We start from the raw sequence: 20,942 nt of genomic DNA, 5'->3' as shown, positions 1-20,942 counted from the left end.
CTGGTGTGCTCCAGAGCCCTGGTGTGCTCCAGAGCCCTGGTGTGCTCCAGAGCCCTGGTGTGCTCCAGAGCCCTGGTGTGCTCCAGAGCCCTGGTGTGCTCCAGAGCCCTGGTGTGCTCCAGAGCCCTGGTGTGCTCCAGAGCCCTGGTGTGCTCCAGAGCCCTGGTGTGCTCCAGAGCCCTGGTGTGCTCCAGAGCCCTGGTGTGCTCCAGAGCCCTGGTGTGCTCCAGAGCCCTGGTGTGCTTCAGAGCCCTGGTGTGCTCCAGAGCCCTGGTGTGCTCCAGAGCCCTGGTGTGCTCCAGAGCCCTGATGTGCTCCAGAGCCCTGGTGTGCTCCAGAGCCCTGGTGTGCTCCAGAGCCCTGGTGTGCTCCAGAGCCCTGATGTGCTCCAGAGCCCTGGTGTGCTCCAGAGCCCTGGTGTGCTCCAGAGCCCTGGTGTGCTCCAGAGCCCTGGTGTGCTCCAGAGCCCTGGTGTGCTCCAGAGCCCTGGTGTGCTCCAGAGCCCTGGTGTGCTCCAGAGCCCTGGTGTGCTCCAGAGCCCTGGTGTGCTCCAGAGCCCTGGTGTGCTCCAGAGCCCTGGTGTGCTCCAGAGCCCTGGTGTGCTCCAGAGCCCTGGTGTGCTCCAGAGCCCTGGTGTGCTCCAGAGCCCTGGTGTGCTCCAGAGCCCTGGTGTGCTCCAGAGCCCTGGTGTGCTCCAGAGCCCTGATGTGCTCCAGAGCCCTGGTGTGCTCCAGAGCCCTGGTGTGCTCCAGAGCCCTGGTGTGCTCCAGAGCCCTGGTGTGCTCCAGAGCCCTGGTGTGCTGGTGACACTGTCTGTACATACGACAAGTTATGAAACAAAGAACATTTATTAAACAAAACGTTTTTTCCCTGTTAAATGTCCTGATCTGTACAGAATCATTTTTCCACGACTGGTGACGCTGCAAGCCTTTGATGAGGCCGCAGTATTTGTGTCCAACTCCTAAACTCCTGAGTACCGTCATAGAACCTAAGACTTTGTCTAGCTTTAAAAATAGGTTAGATAAATACATGAGTGGGTGTGGGTGGGTGTGAGTTGGACCTGACTAGCTTGTGCTACTAGGTTGGATGCCATCCTCCTTCCTTAAGTGACGTGTCTGACCTGACTAGGTCAAGACATTGGTTTAAGCCGGTGGGAGAATAAAACATAAAACATTATAGATTAAGTGTGCCATTGACACAACACTCACAAAAACAATAACTGGTACCTATTTAACAGTTATCCACTTACTGAAGACTTATGTTGCCTTTTTAAGTGTAAATAATAATAATAATAATAATAATAATAATAATAATAATAATAATAATAATAATAATAATAATAATAATAATAATAATAATAATAATAAAAATGTTTATTTGTACCAGTACATGATACAACTTATACAGACCACAGCTGACATCAGTGACATACTACATAGAAACTCCCTGGTTATGTAGAGCATTTCCCACAACTTAGGTTAATTTTGTCTCCCATGATGCCACCCACACCAGTGTGCTAACACCCAGGTACCTACTTGCTGCTAGGTGAACAGGGACAGCAGGTGTAAGGTAACAAACACTCAGGTACCTACTTATTGCTAGGTGAACAGTGGCAGCAGGTGTAAGGTGACAAACACCCAGGTACCTACTTGCTGCTAGGTGAACAGGGACAGCAGGTGTAAGGTAACAAACACCCAGGTACCTACTCATTGCTAGGTGAACAGTGGCAGCAGGTGTAAGGTGACAAACACCCAGGTACCTACTTGCTGCTAGGTGAACAGTGGCAGCAGGTGTAAGGTAACAAACACCCAGGTACCTACTTACTGCTAGTGCTGTTATTCCAACTGTTGTTAGTATTGATGTCATGATATTCCTGGTGACGTACTGACTTCATTAGTAAGGAAATGGGCGTCATTGGGTATTCAGGAACAGAGTTGCATCTGATACCGTTATTTCGTGTCCAGGGCAAAGGGCCGTAGTACTGTTTGTTGGTACAGGACCTGTTAGATAGCCCTGGAGTCACTATCTGGTATACAGTACCTGTCAGGTAGTCCTGGAGTCACTATATGGTATACAGGGCCTGTCAGATAGCCCTGGTGCCACTGTCTGGTACACAGGACCTGTCAGATAGCCCTGGTGCCACTGTCTGATATACAGGACCTGTCAGATTGCCTTGGTGCCACTGTCTGGTACACGGGGCCTGTCAGATAGTCCTGGTACTACTATCTGGTACACGGGGCCTGTCAGAGAGTCCTGGTACTACTATTTGGTACACGGGGCCTGTCAGAGAGTCCTGGTACTACTATCTGGTACACGGGGCCTGTCAGATAGTCCTGGTACTACTATCTGGTACACGGGGCCTGTCAGATAGCCCTGGTACTACTATTTGGTACACGGGGCCTGTCAGATAGTCCTGGTGCTACTATCTGGTACACGGGGCCTGTCAGATAGACTTGGTGCTACTATCTGGTACACGGGGCCTGTCAGATAGTCCTGGTGCTACTATCTGGTACATGGGGCCTGTCAGATAGTCCTGGTACTACTATCTGGTACACGGGGCCTGTCAGATACTCCTGGTACTACTATCTGGCACACGGGGAATGTCAGATAGTCCTGGTACTACTATCTGGCACTCGGGGCCTGTCAGATAGTCCTGGTACTACTATCTGGTACACGGGGCCTGTCAGATAGTCCTGGTACTACTATCTGGTACACGGGGCCTGTCAGATAGTCCTGGTACTACTATCTGGTACACGGGGCCTGTCAGATAGTCCTGGTACTACTATCTGGTACACGGGGCCTGTCAGATAGTCCTGGTACTACTATCTGGTACACGGGGCCTGTCAGATAGTCCTGGTGCTACTATCTGGTACATGGGGCCTGTCAGATAGTCCTGGTACTACTATCTGGTACACGGGGCCTGTCAGATACTCCTGGTACTACTATCTGGCACACGGGGCCTGTCAGATAGTCCTGGTACTACTATCTGGTACACGGGGCCTGTCAGATACTCCTGGTACTACTATCTGGTACACGGGGCCTGTCAGATACTTCTGGTACTACTATCTGGCACATGTGGCCTGTCAGATAGTCCTGGTACTACTATCTGGTACACGGGGCCTGTCAGATAGTCCTGGTACTACTATCTGGTACACGGGGCCTGTCAGATAGTCCTGGTACTACTATCTGGTACACGGGGCCTGTCAGATAGTCCTGGTACTACTATCTGGTACACGGGGCCTGTCAGATAGTTCTGGTACTACTATCTGGTACACGGGGCCTGTCAGATAGTCCTGGTGCTATTATCTGGTACATGGGGCCTGTCAGATAGTCCTGGTACTACTATCTGGTACACGGGGCCTGTCAGATAGTCCTGGTACTACTATCTATTGGTTAAATAACATATATTGGCACATACGGAACCTTTACCACGACTCACTTAACCGTAACAACACGGTTGTAAACAACCCAGGGAACGGGTGGTGATCGAACCCATGGCTAGCGAGTGGTACAACTCCAGGCCATTGCACTAACCGCTGGGCCAGCTGGCTACAGTTGTTAACGCACTGGCCTCTTGTTTCTTCACTTGACGTGGCTTCAAACCCCACCCGCTCCGTGGGTTAAAGAGTAGCATGTGCAACTCACATAATAATAATAATAATAATAATAATAATAATAATAATAATAATAATAATAATAATAATAATAATAATAATAATAATAATAATAATAATAATAATAATGTTTATTTCTACCAGTATATAATACAACTTTTACAGACCATAGCTGACACCACTGACATATTATATAGAAAGTCCCTGGTTATATAGAGCATTTCCAGCAACCTAGGTTAATTTTGTCCCCAGGATGCGACCCACACCAGTCGGCTAACATCCAGGTACCTACTTACTGTTAGGTGAACGGAGACAGCAGGTGTAAGGAAACACACCCAGTATTTCCACCCGTGCCGGGGATCTAACCACGGACACTCAGTGTGCGAGGTGAGAGTGTTACTAACCAGGCCACGGAACACACGGACTCACTTTGTCGAGCTTGTGGTCAACCACATCCACACTGAACTTTCCACTGACGATCACTTCCTGTACTGCTAGCAACCTTGAACTTCGTTTCTAAGTTCTACACTTATTTGGCTGTATTTTGGACGGAGGATCTGAAGTTTTTGTAAGACGGAGGAACTGGTTGTCCAGTGGATGACCACTGCAGGTCACTGGTAGTGGACCTGTGTTGAAGTCTTCTTGGTTGTCCAGTGGATGACCACTGCAGGTCACTGGTAGTGGACCTGTGTTGAAGTCTTCTTGGTTGTCCAGTGGATGACCACTGCAGGTCACTGGTAGTGGACCTGTGTTGAAGTCTTCTTGGTTGTCCAGTGGATGACCACTGCAGGTCACTGGTAGTGGACCTGTGTTGAAGTCTTCTTGGTTGTCCAGTGGATGACCACTGCAGGTCACTGGTAGTGGACCTGTGTTGAAGTCTTCTTGGTTGTCCAGTGGATGACCACTGCAGGTCACTGGTAGTGGACCTGTGTTGAAGTCTTCTTGGTTGTCCAGTGGATGACCACTGCAAGTCACTGGTAGTGGACCTGTGTTGAAGTCTTCTTGGTTGTCCAGTGGATGACCACTGCAGGTCACTGGTAGTGGACCTGTGTTGAAGTCTTCTTGGTTGTCCAGTGGATGACCACTGCAGGTCACTGGTAGTGGACCTGTGTTGAAGTCTTCTTGGTTGTCCAGTGGATGACCACTGCAAGTCACTGGTAGTGGACCTGTGTTGAAGTCTTCTTGGTTGTCCAGTGGATGACCACTGCAAGTCACTGGTAGTGGACCTGTGTTGAAGTCTTCTTGGTTGTCCAGTGGATGACCACTGCAGGTCACTGGTAGTGGACCTGTGTTGAAGTCTTCTTGGTTGTCCAGTGGATGACCACTGGAGGTCACTGGTAGTGGACCTGTGTTGAAGTCTTCTTGGTTGTCCAGTGGATGACCACTGCAAGTCACTGGTAGTGGACCTGTGTTGAAGTCTTCTTGGTTGTCCAGTGGATGACCACTGGAGGTCACTGGTAGTGGACCTGTGTTGAAGTCTTCTTGGTTGTCCAGTGGATGACCACTGGAGGTCACTGGTAGTGGACCTGTGTTGAAGTCTTCTTGGTTGTCCAGTGGATGACCACTGCAGGTCACTGGTAGTGGACCTGTGTTGAAGTCTTCTTGGTTGTCCAGTGGATGACCACTGCAGGTCACTGGTAGTGGACCTGTGTTGAAGTCTTCTTGGTTGTCCAGTGGATGACCACTGCAAGTCACTGGTAGTGGACCTGTGTTGAAGTCTTCTTGGTTGTCCAGTGGATGACCACTGGAGGTCACTGGTAGTGGGGTCATCTTACTATCCAGTGAACCAGATTTGGGTTGCCAGGCAAGACATGATGGCCGAGTTACCTCGCATCTGCTCCTCTTGTTCACCTAGCAACAAATAGATATCTGGGAGTTAGGTTACCTGGCCTGGAGTTTACCTGGAGAGAGTTCCGGGGGTCAACGCCCCCGCGGCCCGGTCTGTGACCAGGCCTCCTGGTGGATCAGAGCCTGATCAACCAGGCTGTTACTGCTGGCAGCACGCAAACCAACGTACGAGCCACAGCCCGGCTGGTCAGGTACCGACTTTAGGTGCTTGTCCAGTGCCAGCTTGAAGACTGCCAGGGGTCTGTATGTATGTATAATGTTCGCCAAGACCGTAGTCCTGGCACGGGTCTCAATCTTGCGATGACCCGTCTGGGTCTATTGGTAATCCCCCTTATGTATGCTGGGAGGCAGTTGAACAGTCTCGGGCCCCTGACACTTATTGTATGGTCTCTTAACGTGCTAGTGACACCCCTGGTTTTCATTGGGGGGATGTTGCATCGTCTGCCAAGTCTTTTGCTTTCGTAGTGAGTGATTTTCGTGTGCAAGTTCGGTACTAGTCCCTCTAGGATTTTCCAGGTGTATATAATCATGTATCTCTCCCGCCTGCGTTCCAGGGAATACAGGTTCAGGAACCTCAAGCGCTCCCAGTAATTGAGGTGTTTTACAAACCATACCACGGGCGTGATTGAACCCGCGGTCAGAGAGTCTCAAAACTCCAGACCGTCGCGTTAGCCACTGGACCAGTGGTTTGTTTACAATCGTGTCATTACGATTTCGTGAGTCGAGGTGTTTTATCTCCGTCATGCGCGCCGTGAAGGTTCTCAGCTAAAGGGCTGGACTTTGAAATGACCTGAGGCGAGATAATGGGTAAACGACAAAATTTTGCAAGTCATCATGTTCAGAATGAGTTTTGTTTACAGTAGCAAAGACTTGCTAATGTATTTGAAGGTGTTTGTGGAGAGAAACCCTGAGAGAATGATGGTGAATGTGGTTTCTACTTTGGCCTTTCTGGGAAAACAGGTTTTGAAATCAGATTTTGAGTTTTCAACTGCCTGCCACTAGCGTGAGTACTTTGTGCGGTGTATGTGTAATCATTGACGTAGATAGTTGAACAGCCTTGGGCCCCTGACATTTACTGTGATATCTCCTAATGTAATCACAGCAACCCTTGCTTTTCAGTTGTGGAATGTTGCACCGCCTGCCGAGTCTTTTACTGTACATGTATGCAAAATAACCACGGTGGAAGTTAGATGATAGCTTCAGGCCTTTCGTGCTGCAATTAACACATCATCAGGAGCTTGCAATGTTGCAGAAATAAGTAGGAAGTCCGGGTAGATTCATTCAAAAGAACTACTCTAGCTTCAACACATCTACCTGGACTTCCTCTTCATTTCTGCAACACTGCAAGCTCCTGATGATGTATTGATTGCGAAACGAAAGGCCTAGAGCTATCATTCAACTCCAACCGTGGTTGTTTTGCAGTCTGCATCTCTTGTTACCGATTACTGCATAATGCATGATGTATATGAAAATAGGACTTTGTTTTACAGCGAGAGGACATTGTGGCGCCCCTAAAGAAACCCCTAGAAAAAAATAGGAAGGCCCACAGGAAGAGCAAAGGGGGTGGGGGCAACGTAACTGGTGAGGCGTACCGCAGTCTTGGTCTGGTGTAGCATATTAATTCCATCCTTATATTTGGCCCCTCTCTCTCCTGTGGAGAATATGTGTCAGCAGCTGGTTCGTTTCCGCATTGCTGCGTGTTGGGGAGGTGGGGAAGGTGGGGTCGAGAGGGGAAGAGGCGGGGCTTACGCACTAGAACGCTAAAAAAAAGGGCGTTAGATATTAAGGTCAGGAGTGTGTTATTGTGCCTGGCTGGACGGGTGCATCGACCTACCCCCGGCATCCTGCAAGACTTCTCTTCCCTTTCTCTCTATTTTTCTCTTCCTTTTGAGGACTGGTTCCTAGGCCTATTGTGTCTCCATGTGGCCTTGTACTACCGTCCAGTGGACTGATGTTTGGCGCGATAAACTAGCCACTACCATCCACAGGATGGCTACGAGGTACACAACAAACTAGCCACTACCATCCACATGATACGAGGTACACAACAAACTAGCCACTACCATCCACATGATACGAGGTACACAACAAACTAGCCACTACCATCCACATGATACGAGGTACACAACAAACTAGCCACTACCATCCACATGATACGAGGTACACAACAAACTAGCCACTACCATCCACAGGATGGCTACGAGGTACACAAGAAACTAGCCACTATCATCCACAGGATGGCTACGAGGTACACAAGAAACTAGCCACTATCATCCACAGGATGGCTACGAGGTACACAACAAACTAGCCACTATCATCCACAGGATGGCTACGAGGTACACAAGAAACTAGCCACTTCGGTGGTAAAATAAAAAAATCTAAGATCTAAGATCTAATCTCTCTTCCTGTCCCCCACCCTCCTGACTCCTTCTATCTCCCTCACCCCTCTCTATTCCTGGTTCATCCTCCCACCACATCCTCCCACTTTCTCTCTCCCCACCTTTCTCTTCTCCCTCCCACTCTCTCCTTGTGGATATCGGTCAGGGAGGTGTGTACCGTCCATCCGGCTGCCGGTGCTGGATATTAATCCAGATGCTGCCTTCCAGACGTCCGTTTGTCAACATTAACCTCTGTTGTGTCTGTAGGCCATCACAGTTCTGTTGTCTGTGAAGAGTTCTATATCTGAAAGTTAAGACACATGTGCAACATCTGGATATCTTTATTGTAGACGTTTCGCCATCCAGTGGCTTTATCAATACAGATTCTAGGACATAATAAGAAGACAGTAGAACTATATACAAAAGATGAGGTAATCAGTCCCTCGGCCTTGGAGTTAATGTTCACAGCATCGTGGTGGAGGAGAATCTGGAGGAAAGGCAAGAAGACTGGCGGTTATATAGGCGTCAGTGGATAGGGACGGGCAGCAGACGAGGGCAGTCACTGGTAGGCGGGATTCCCCAGTGGAAGTAGGTCCTTCCCAAAGAGATGGGTTAGTTGCAACAGCCGTGAAGGTCTTGTAGATGTCCTCTGAACCAAGATTCCATGATGTTGCAGTGTCTAACAAGTTGTACAATACCTTCTTCACGGCTGCTGCAACTAACCCATCTCTTTGGGAAGGACCTACTTCCACTGGGGAATCCCGCCTACCAGTGACTGCCCTCGTCTGCTGCCCGTCCCTATCCACTGACGCCTATATAACCGCCAGTCTTCTTGCCTTTGCTCCATATTCTCCTCCACCACGATGCTGTGAACACTAACTCCAAGGCCGAGGGACTGATTACCTCATCTTTTGTATATAGTTCTACTGTCTTCTTATTATGTCCTAGAATCTGTATTGATAAAGCCACTGGATGGCGAAACGTCTACAATAAAGATATCCAGATGTTGCACATGTGTCTTAACTTTCATATTGTCGGTATTTTATACCTTTCTTGCACAGTTCTATATCTGTTGACCAACAGTTCTATGCCTGCAGGTGTAGTGGTGAAATGAAGATGATGTCATCAGTCCGTCATCCCTGGGAGATATGAGGAGGGTCAGTCCCTCATATCTCCCGGTGTTAGTGGACTGGTGACATCGTCCTGTGTCTCGTCATCAACTTGCTGGGGTTCTAAGTCATTTACGTCACACGAACGGTGTGGGAGGATGTGAGTTGAACCTGCCTAGCATGGGCCAGTAGGCATGCTGCAGTGCTCCCTTCTTCTTATATAGTTGTGGTAGTAGTAGTGGTGGTAGTTGTAGTACTGGTAGTAGTGGTGGTAGACAGTCCTGATGTGGGTCAAGGCGTCTGTTAGCTGATCCAGGTCAACCCACCCAGGGAACCAACCCAGGGAACCCACCCAGGGAACCCACCCACCCACCCACCCACCCAAAGAACCCACCCACCCACCCACCCACCAACCCACTCAAACCCCTTCTTTAACCCCAATCCCTCCCTCCCTCCCTCCCCACCATCAACCCCTACTTATGTTCCACATCGTCCCGGGTCCTTCACAATAACTGGGTTGGTAGCGCACTCAGCTCACAAGTCGAGGTCCTTGGTTCGATCCCCGGTACGGCTGGACACATTGGAGCGTATTTCCTTAAGATACCTGTTGTTCCTGTTCACCTAGCAGTAAGTAGGTACCTGGGTGTTTGTCACCTTACACCTGCTGTCCCTGTTCACCTAGCAGTAAGTAGGTACCTGGGTGTTAGTCACCTTACACCTGCTGTCCCTGTTCACCTAGAAGTAAATAGGTACCTGGGTGTTAGCACACTGGTGTGGGTGGCATCATGGGAGACAAAATTAACCTAAGTTGTGGGAAATGCTCTACATAACCAGGGACTTTCTATGTAGTATGTCACTGGTGTCAGCTGTGGTCTGTATAAGTTGTATCATGTACTGGTAGAAATAAAAATTATTATTATTATTATTATTATTATTATTATTATTATTATTATTATTATTATTATTATTATTATTATTATTATTATTATTTGCCTCTTCTCTTGATTTATTCACAATATCCAGCACATAGGAAACAGGAGTCTGTGACGACATTCCGGTCGAACCTGTACCATTGACAAGTCACAATAACACACGAAGGGGAGGGTATCAGTGTATATGGGAGGGACGCGACAACGAGAGGAAGAACTGGAGTGGGAGAGATGATGCTGGTAGTGGTAGTGGTAGTGGTAGGAGTTGTTGTTGTTCTAGTCGAGGTATTGTTGTCTTTCTGTTCTTCTAGGATCATGCACTTGTCTTACACGATAACAGATGTGTTAATTATCCGGGATAACTCTATGTGGACCTCTTATCCAGGCTCAAGTTAGGTTAAGTTAGATTAGGTTAGGTTAGGTTAGGTTATGTTAGGTTAGGCTAGGTACTAGGCCCTGTTAGGTTAGGTTATGTTATGTTATGTTAGGTTAGGTTAGACTAGGTACTAGGCCCTGTTAGGTTAGGTTAGGCTAGGTAGTACGCCCTCTTAGGTTAGGTTAGACTAGGTACTAGGCCCTGTTAGGTTAGGTTAGACTAGGTACTAGGCTCTGTTAGGTTAGGTTAGACTAGGTACTAGGCCCTGTTAGGTTAGGTTAGACTAGGTAGTACGCCCTGTTAGGTTAGGTTAGGCTAGGTACTAGGCCCTGTTAGGTTAGGTTAGACTAGGTACTAGGCCCTGTTAGGTTAGGTTAGACTAGGTACTACGCCCTGTTAGGTTAGGTTAGGCTAGGTACTAGGCCCTGTTAGGTTAGGTTAGACTAGGTACTAGGCCCTGTTAGGTCAGGTTAGACTAGGTACTAGGCCCTGTTAGGTTAGGTTAGATTAGGTAGTACGCCCTGTTAGGTTAGGTTAGACTAGGTACTAGGCCCTGTTAGGTTAGGTTAGGCTAGGTACTAGGCCCTGTTAGGTTAGGTTAGACTAGGTACTAGGCCCTGTTAGGATAGGTTAGACTAGGTACTAGGCCCTGTTAGGTTAGGTTAGACTAGGTAGTACGCCCTGTTAGGTTAGGTTAGACTAGGTACTAGGCCCTGTTAGGTTAGGTTAGGCTAGGTACTAGACCCTGTTAGGTTAGGTTAGACTAGGTACTAGGCCCTGTTAGGTTAGGTTAGACTAGGTACTACGCTCTGTTAGGTTAGGTTAGGCTAGATAGTACGCCCTGTTAGGTTAGGTTAGGCTAGGTACTAGGCCCTGTTAGGTTAGGTTAGACTAGGTACCAGGCCCTGTTATGTTAGGTTAGGCTAGGTAGTACGCCCTGTTAGGTTAGGTTAGGCTAGGTACTAGGCCCTGTTAGGTTAGGTTAGGTTAGACTAGGTACTAGGCCCTGTTAAGTTAGGTTAGACTAGGTACTACGCCCTGTTAGGTTAGGTTAGACTAGGTACTACGCTCTGTTAGGTTAGGTTAGGCTAGGTACTAGGCCCTGTTAGGTTAGGTTAGACTAGGTACTAGGCCCTGTTAGGTTAGGTTAGGCTAGGTAGTACGCCCTGTTAGGTTAGGTTAGGCTAGGTACTAGGCCCTGTTAGGTTAGGTTAGGCTAGGTACTAGGTCCTGTTAGGTTAGGTTAGACTAGGTACTAGGCCCTGTTAGGTTAGGTTAGACTAAGTAGTAGGCCCTGTTAGGTTAGGTTAGGCTAGGTACTAGGCCCTGTTAGGTTAGGTTAGGCTAGGTAGTACGCCCTGTTAGGTTAGGTTAGGCTAGGTATTAGGCTCTGTTAGGGTAGGTTAGGCTAGGTACTAGGCTCTGTTAGGTTAGGTTAGACTAGGTACTAGGCCATGTTAGGTTAGGTTAGGCTAGGTACTAGGCCCTGTTAGGTTAGGTTAGACTAGGTACTAGGCCCTGTTAGGTTAGGTTAGGCTAGGTAGTACGCCCTGTTAGGCTAGGTTAGACTAGGTACTAGGCCCTGTTAGGTTAGGTTAGGCTAGGTACTAGGCCCTGTTAGGTTAGGTTAGGCTAGGTACTAGGCCATGTTAGGTTAGGTAAGACTAGGTACTAGGCCCTGTTAGGTTAGGTTAGGCTAGGTACTAGGCCCTGTTAGGTTAGGTTAGGCTAGGTACTAGGCTCTGTTAGGTTAGGTTAGACTAGGTACTAGGCCCTGTTAGGTTAGGTTAGGTTAGGCTAAGTACTAGGCCCTGTTAGGTTAGGTTAGACTAGGTACTAGGCCCTGTTAGGTTAGGTTAGGCTAGGTACTAGGCCCTGTTAGGTTAGGTTAGGCTAGGTACTAGGCCCTGTTAGGTTAGGTTAGACTAGGTACTAGGCCCTGTTAGGTTAGGTTAGGCTAGGTACTAGGCCCTGTTAGGTTAGGTTAGGCTAGGTAGTACGCCCTGTTAGGTTAGGTTAGGCTAGGTATTAGGCTCTGTTAGGGTAGGTTAGGCTAGGTACTAGGCTCTGTTAGGTTAGGTTAGACTAGGTACTAGGCCATGTTAGGTTAGGTTAGGCTAGGTACTAGGCCCTGTTAGGTTAGGTTAGACTAGGTACTAGGCCCTGTTAGGTTAGGTTAGGCTAGGTAGTACGCCCTGTTAGGCTAGGTTAGACTAGGTACTAGGCCCTGTTAGGTTAGGTTAGGCTAGGTACTAGGCCCTGTTAGGTTAGGTTAGGCTAGGTACTAGGCCCTGTAAGGTTAGGTAAGACTATGTACTAGGCCCTGTTAGGTTAGGTTAGGCTAGGTACTAGGCCCTGTTAGGTTAGGTTAGGCTAGGTACTAGGCTCTGTTAGGTTAGGTTAGACTAGGTACTAGGCCCTGTTAGGTTAGGTTAGGTTAGGTTAGGCTAAGTACTAGGCCCTGTTAGGTTAGGTTAGGCTAGGTACTAGGCCCTGTTAGGTTAGGTTAGGCTAGGTACTAGGCCCTGTTAGGTTAGGTTAGACTAGGTACTAGGCCCTGTTAGGTTAGGTTAGACTAGGTACTAGGCCCTGTTAGGTTAGGTTAGGCTAGGTACTAGGCCCTGTTAGGTTAAGTTAGACTAGGTACTAGGCCCTGTTAGGTTAGGTTAGACTAGGTACTAGGCCCTGTTAGGTTAGGTTAGGCTAGGTACTAGGCCCTGTTAGGTTAAGTTAGACTAGGTACTAGGCCCTGTTAGGTTAGGTTAGGCTAGGTACTAGGCCCTGTTAGGTTAGGTTAGACTAGGTACTAGGCCCTGTTAGGTTAGGTTAGGCTAGGTACTAGGCCCTGTTAGGTTAGGTTAGGCTAGGTACTAGGCTCTGTTAGGTTAGGTTAGGCTAGGTACTAGGCCCTGTTATACACCACTAAGAGGAATATCCACCCTAATTATCCACAATTAGCCTAAATAACTTTTAAAACACCCAATTAGCCGAAATTATCAACTCTTAACGTGTTAAGATAACCTAACAAAACCATAACTAAAATAAAACAGGTGAATAATATGTTGAAAATGTTACCTAAGCCATACATGTTGCACTGCAATAAATGTTACCTAAGCCATACATGTTGCACTGCAATAAATGTTACCTAAACCATACATGTTGCACTGCAATTAATGTTGATGTAAGAGATGTTTTCTTGCAGTGTTCCCGGTGGTGCAGATAGTGACGTTTGAGAACGGGCCGTGTGTGGCAGCCTCGGGGGAACAAGGTACATGTTTTAGTCAGAAAGAATGTGACGATATTGCTGGAGCTTCCTCTGGCACCTGTGCTAATGGTTTCGGCGTCTGCTGTGTCTGTGAGTATTGCTGTGTACTAATATGTCTGTTGTGTACTGGTATGTGTGTGAGTACTGCTGTGTACTGGTGTGTCTGTTGTGTACTGGTGTGTCTGTGAGTACTGCTATGTACTGCTGTGTCTGTGAGTACTGCTTTGTACTGGTGTGTTTGCTGTGTACTGTTGTATCTGTGAGTATTGCTGTGTACTGGTGTGTACTGCTGTGTCTGTGAGTATTGCTGTGTACTGGTGTGTACTGCTGTGTCTGTGAGTATTGCTGTGTACTGGTGTGTACTGCTGTGTACTAGTGAGTTTATGAGTATTGCTCTCTGCTGTGTGTGTGTACTCACCTATTTTTTGTTGCAGGGGTCGATTCACAGCTCCTGGCCCCGTCTCTTCACTGGACGCTACTAGGTCCACTCTCTCCCTGTTCCATGAGCTTTATCATACCTCTTCTTAAAGCTATGTATGGATCCTGCCTTCGCTATATCACTCTTCAGATTGTTCCACTTCCTGACAACTCTGTGACTGAAATACTTCCTAACATCCCTGTGACTCATCTGAGTCTTCAACTAACAGTTGTGACCCCTTGTTGCTGTGTCCCATCTCTGGAACATCCTGTCTGTGCACCTTGTAAATTCCTTTCAGTATTTTATATGTCGTTATCATGTCTCCCCTATTTCTCCTGTCCTCCAGTGTCATCAGGTTGATTTCCCTTAACCTCTCCTAGTAGGATATGCCCCATAACTCTGGGACTAGTCTTGCTGCAAACCTTTGCACTTTCTCTAATTTCTTAATGTGCTTGACCAGGTGTGGGTTCCATACGGTGCTACATACTCCAATATGGACCTGACGTACATGGTGTACAGAGTCTTGAACGATTCCTTACTGAGGTATCGGAACCCTAATCTTAGGTTTGCTAGGCACCCACATGCTGCAGCAGTTATTTGGTTGATGTGTGCCTCAGAAGATGTGCTCGGTATTATATTCACCCCAAGATCCTTTTCATTGAGTGAGGTTTGCAGTCTTTGGCCCCCTATTTCTGTGGTCTTCTTTGACCTTCCTCAATCATCATGACTTTGCCCCTGATGGGATTAAACTCCAAGAGCCAGTTGTTGGACCAGGTTTGCAGCCTGTCCAGATCCCTTTGTGGTCCTGCCTGATCCTCGTCCGATTGAATTCTTCGCATTAGCTTCAAGTCGTCTGCAAATAGACGGTGTGGAACTAATGCATGTCATGTCATTCATATATACAGAAACAGCACTGGACCTAGGACTGACCCTTATGGAATCCCGCTCGTCACAGGCGCCCACTCTGACACCTCTTCACATACCATCACTCGTTGTTGCCTCCCTGTCAGGTATTCTCTGATTAACGCAGTGCCTTTCCTGTTATTCCTGTCTGCTCCTGCAGTTTTTGCACTAATCTCGTGTGGAACTGTGTCGTAAGCCTTCTTACAGTCCAAGAAAATGCAGTCTACCTCTCTCTCCCTCTCTCTCTCCTGTCTTACTTGTTACCTTGTCGTAAAACTCCAGTAGGTTTGTGACACAGGATTTTCCTTCCCTGAACCCGTGCTGGTTATCGTGTGTAAGATCATTCCTTTGTAGGTGCTCCACCACTGTTCTCCTGATATTCTTCTCTATGACTTTCTTTACAATACATGTCAGTGACACTGGTCTGTAGGTTAATATTATTTGTTTGTCTCCTTTCTTAAAAACTGGGACTACATTAGCTGTCTTCCACATCTCAGGTAGTCGCCCTGTTTCGATAGATGTGGAAGATTGTTGTTAGTGGTACACAGAGCGCCTCTGCTCCCTCTCTCAGGACACATGGGGAGATGTTGTCCTGTCCCACCACCTTTGAGATATCTTGTTCACCTAACCTCCTCCTCGGTTGTACGTAGTGTGTCTAGAAATTGGTGGTGCACCCTACTATCCTGGTTTGCTGGACTCCTTTCTGTCTCCAGTGAAAACCCTTCCTTAAATCTCGTGTTGAGTCCCTCACATACTTCTCCTGTCGTTTCTTGTGATCTCTCCTCCTTCCTTCCTCAGCCTGATTACCTGGTCCTTGACGTTGTTTCCCTCCTGATGTGGCTATACAACAGTTTTGAGTCAGACTTGGCTTTCGCTGCTTTGTCAGTCTCGTATTGCTAATGGGCCTCTCTCCTTATCTGAACATATACATTTCTGGCTCTTTGGATAATCTCATTTTCCTGGGTCCTCTGTCTTCTATACTTTTTCCATTCTCTAGCACACTTAGTTTTGGCCTCTTTACATCTATGGGTGAACCAAGGGCTTGTGTGTGTGAGAGAGACAGAGAGAAAGAGAGGCAGAGAAAGAGAGAGAGAGAGAAAACCACAAACATACGAAAGGAGTACGTAAGGCTCAGCCTCCCTTGCTTCATTATCTCACTTTCAACCTTAATCACATCTCTCATACACCTATTATTCCCCTGTTATGCTATTGTTAAAAAATTCAATTTACATAAAAGCCTTTAATGTCATTTTTATAAGTTTACACATTAAATGTCCCCCCCCATTCCCTTGTATAGTGCACAGTGCACCTTTCACTGTTTTCCTTTACCCTAGGCCCCTCTATGTACGATTTACCTCATCAATGTGCACTCCTGCACCGCTTGTGCACCGCTTGTCCCCCTCACCGTGCACTCACTAACTCTTCCTTCTTCGTGTGCACCGTCCGTGACTACAGTGTACACACCGTGTGGAGGCACGGTGTCCGTGAATGGTAGTTACTTTATCAGTCCTACCTACCCTGCCTCCTACAGTACCCCAGGGATGTGTGTGGCGTCTATCACGCCTCCTGCTGGGGTGAGTACCTGTCTGTTATCACTGTTGTACCTCCTGCTGGGGTGAGTACCTGTCTGTTATCACTGTTGTACCTCCTGCTGGGGTGAGTACCTGTCTGTTATCACTGTTGCACCTCCTGCTGGGGTGAGTACCTGTCTGTTATCACTGTTGTACCTCCTGCTGGGGTGAGTACCTGTCTGTTATCACTGTTGTACCTCCTGCTGGGGTGAGTACCTGTCTGTTATCACTGTTGCACCTCCTGCTGGGGTGAGTACCTGTCTGTTATCACTGTTGTACCTCCTGCTGGGGTGAGTACCTGTCTGTTATCACTGTTGTACCTCCTGCTGGGGTGAGTACCTGTCTGTTATCACTGTTGTACCTCCTGCTGGGGTGAGTACCTATCTGTTATCACTGTTTTACCTCCTGCTGGGGTGAGTACCTGTCTGTTATCACTGTTGTACCTCCTGCTGGGGTGAGTACCTGTCTGTTATCACTGTTGTACCTCCTGCTGGAGTGAGTACCTGTCTGTTATCACTGTTGCACCTCCTGCTGGGGTGAGTGCCTGTCTGTTATCACTGTTGTACCTCCTGCTGGGGTGAGTACCTGTCTGTTATCACTGTTGTACCTCCTGCTGGGGTGAGTACCTGTCTGTTATCACTGTTGTACCTCCTGCTGGGGTGAGTACCTGTCTGTTATCACTGTTGCACCTCCTGCTGGGGTGAGTACCTGTCTGTTATCACTGTTGTACCTCCTGCTGGGGTGAGTACCTGTCTGTTATCACTGTTGTACCTCCTGCTGGAGTGAGTACCTGTCTGTTATCACTGTTGCACCTCCTGCTGGGGTGAGTACCTGTCTGTTATCACTGTTGTACCTCCTGCTGGGGTGAGTACCTGTCTGCCACCACTGTTGTTCCTCCTGCTGGGTCAGTACCTGTCTACTATCACTGTTGTACCTCCTGCTGGGGTGAGTACCTGTCTGCTACTACTGTTGTTACTCCTGCTGGGGTGAGTACCTCTCAACTACCACTATTGTTAACCACCACCACCACCATCACAACTACCACTACCATCACAACTACCACTATCATCACAACTACCACCACCATCACAACTACCAGCAAGTCTTCTCCCTCTTTCCCACAACCTCTCCCATTATCATAACTCTCCCACCCCTCTCTCTCCCCCCTTCATATTAACCTCTCCCCTCAAAGTCTCCCCTCAGGGTCTTTCTTCAGGGTCTACCCTTTGGTGTTTGAAAATTATTGACCCGATTTGACACCTCAGTCCATTGGAAATAGGGTCTGTATCTTTGAAACACACTGTGAGAAAGTCACAGCATCCTTCATCTCCTGAGCATCACATCTCGTTCAGGACATATATACCTGTTGACATATATACCTGCTGACAGACACGAGTCTTTACTGTGGCAACGTTTCTTACAGCCAGTAGCTTCCTCAGTCCATTACAGAGAATGGTTGAAGGAGTTTGAGGTAACCAGTCCCTCAGCCTGGAGTTGATGTGGGGACTAATTACCTCAAAGTCATGTAGTGGACTGAGGAAGTTCTGGATGATATAACTACTACTACTACTACTACTACTACTACTACTACTACTACTACTACTAGTAATAATAATAATAATAATAATAATAATAATAATAATAATAATAATAATAATAATGTTTGTTTCTAGCAGTACATGACACAACTTATACAGACCATAGCTGACATCAGTGACATACTATATAGAAAGTCCCTGGTTATGTAGAGCATTTCCCACAACTTAGGTTAATTTTGTCCCCAGGATGCCACCCACACCACTCGAAAAACACCCAGGTACCTACTTACTGTTAGGTGAACAGTGACAGTAGGTGTAAGGTGACTAACATCCAATAAGTAGGTACCTGGGTGTTAGTGGACTGGTGTGAGTGGCATCCTGGGGGACAAGACTGAAAGGAATAAGACAGTCCTTGATAACGCACTGACTTTCTTGGGTTATCCTGGCTAGCTAACCCTCCCTAGCCCAGGTTATCCTGGCTAGCTAACCCCCCCTGCCCCGGGTTATCCTGGCTGGCTAACCCTCCGGGGTTAAAAATCCCAAGCAAATCTTATCTAATCCTAACTTAAGCGTTCTTAATGGCGGACTTCTGCAGTGTACCAGACGTGTGGTGGGATCATCAGTCTCAACAATACATATTACATCAGTAGAGGATACCCAGCCTCCTTCAGCAGACCTCCACCACTCTGTTATGTGTCTGTCAGACCTCCTCCAGGAGTGAGTACTTTCTACTGCCACTGCTAGTACCGCTGCTAGCACCACTGCTAGCACCACTGCTAGCACCACTGCTAGCACCACTGCTAGTACCACTGCTATCACCACTGCTAGTAACACTGCTAGTACCACTGCTATCACCACTGCTAGTATCACTGCTAGGGCTGCCACTACTAGTACCACTGGTAGGGCTGCCAGTACCACCACCACTAACAGAAGTAATACCACTGCTACCAGTCAGATGACCAAAAGCTCCAGCTGTGGGTCATCTTGTCCTGTTTCCTGACAAACATTACCTAACCTAACCTGAAGACCAGCGTCAGGAAACACTTGTTCTGTTTCCTGACAAACCTTACCTAACATAACCTGAAGACCAGCGTCAGGAAACACTTGTTCTGTTTCCTGACAAACCTTACCTAACCTAATCTGAAGACTTGCGTCAGGAAACACTTGTTCTGTTTCATGACAAACCTTACCTAACCTAACCTGAAGACCAGCGTCAGGAAACACTTGTTCTGTTTCCTGACAAACCTTACCTAACCTAACCTGAAGACCAGCGTCAGGAAACACTTGTCCTGTTTCCTGACAAACCTTACCTAACCTAATCTGAAGACCTGCGTCAGGAAACACTTGTCCTGTTTCCTGACAAACCTTACCTAACCTAACCTGAAGACCAGTGTCAGGAAACACTTGTCATGTTTCCTGACAAACCTTACCTAACCTAACCTGAAGACCAGCGTCAGGAAACACTTGTTCTGTTTCCTGACAAACCTTACCTAACCTAACCTGAAGACCAGTGTCAGGAAACACTTGTTCTGTTTCCTGACAAACCTTACCTAACCTAACCTGAAGACCAGTGTCAGGAAACACTTGTTCTGTTTCATGACAAACCTTACCTAACCTAACCTGAAGACCAGCGTCAGGAAACACTTGTCCTGTTTCCTGACAAACCTTACCTAACCTAACCTGAAGACCAGCGTCAGGAAACACTTGTCCTGTTTCCTGACAAACCTTACCTAACATAACCTGAAGACCAGTGTCAGGAAACACTTGTCCTGTTTCCTGACAAACCTTACCTAACCTAACCTGAAGACCAGTGTCAGGAAACACTTGTCTTGTTTCCTGACAAACCTTACCTAACCTAACCTGAAGACCAGTGTCAGGAAACACTTGTTCTGTTTCCTGACAAACCTTACCTAACCTAACCTGAAGACCAGCGTCAGGAAACACTTGTCCTGATTCCTGACAAACCTTACCTAACCTAACCTGAAGACCAGCGTCAGGAAACACTTGTCCTGATTCCTGACAAACCTTACCTAACCTAACCTGAAGACCAGTGTCAGGAAACACTTGTTCTGTTTCCTGACAAACCTTACCTAACCTAACCTGAAGACCAGTGTCAGGAAACACTTGTCCTGTTTCCTGACAAACCTTACCTAACCTAACCTGAAGACCAGCGTCAGGAAACACTTGTCCTGTTTCCTGACAAACCTTACCTAACCTAACCTGAAGACCAGCGTCAGGAAACACTTGTCCTGTTTCCTGACAAACCTTACCTAACCTAACCTGAAGACCAGTGTCAGGAAACACTTGTCCTGTTTCCTGACAAACCTTACCTAACCTAACCTGAAGACCAGTGTCAGGAAACACTTGTTCTGTTTCCTGACAAACCTTACCTAACCTAACCTGAAGACCAGTGTCAGGAAACACTTGTCCTGTTTCCTGACAAACCTTACCTAACCTAACCTGAAGACCAGCGTCAGGAAACACTTGTCCTGTTTCCTGACAAACCTTACCTAACCTAACCTGAAGACCAGCGTCAGGAAACACTTGTCCTGTTTCCTGACAAACCTTACCTAACCTAACCTGAAGACCAGCGTCAGGAAACACTTGTCCTGTTTCCTGACAAACCTTACCTAACCTAACCTGAAGACCAGCGTCAGGAAACACTTGTCCTGTTTCCTGACAAACCTTACCTAACCTAACCTGAAGACCAGCGTCAGGAAACACTTGTCCTGTTTCCTGACAAACCTTACCTAACCTAACCTGAAGACCAGCGTCAGGAAAAACTTGTCCTGTTTCCTGACAAACCTTACCTAACCTAACCTGAAGACCAGCGTCAGGAAACACTTGTCCTGTTTCCTGACAAACCTTACCTAACCTAACCTGAAGACCAGCGTCAGGAAACACTTGTCCTGTTTCCTGACAAACCTTACCTAACCTAACCTGAAGACCAGCGTCAGGAAACACTTGTCCTGTTTCCTGACAAACCTTACCTA

General features: G+C 47.5%; 1 protein-coding gene across 1 annotated transcript in view; it reads left to right on the top strand.

Annotated features, from left to right (window-relative positions):
* Window positions 1-20,942, top strand: part of LOC128687278 (uncharacterized) — a 55,006-nt gene that overhangs the window by 14,280 nt on the left and 19,784 nt on the right. Inside the window, exons 3-4 of the mRNA XM_053774646.2 lie at window positions 13,457-13,609; window positions 16,296-16,414. Coding sequence (XP_053630621.1) covers window positions 13,457-13,609; window positions 16,296-16,414 — 272 coding nt within the window. The remainder of the gene's footprint in view (window positions 1-13,456; window positions 13,610-16,295; window positions 16,415-20,942) is intronic.

This window comes from Cherax quadricarinatus, chromosome 62, assembly GCF_038502225.1.
Source record: "Cherax quadricarinatus isolate ZL_2023a chromosome 62, ASM3850222v1, whole genome shotgun sequence".
NCBI classification, from domain to species: Eukaryota; Metazoa; Arthropoda; class Malacostraca; order Decapoda; family Parastacidae; genus Cherax; species Cherax quadricarinatus.
The sequence above is the reverse complement of the archived record's forward strand: the minus strand, read 5'-3'. Positions and strand labels throughout refer to the sequence as shown.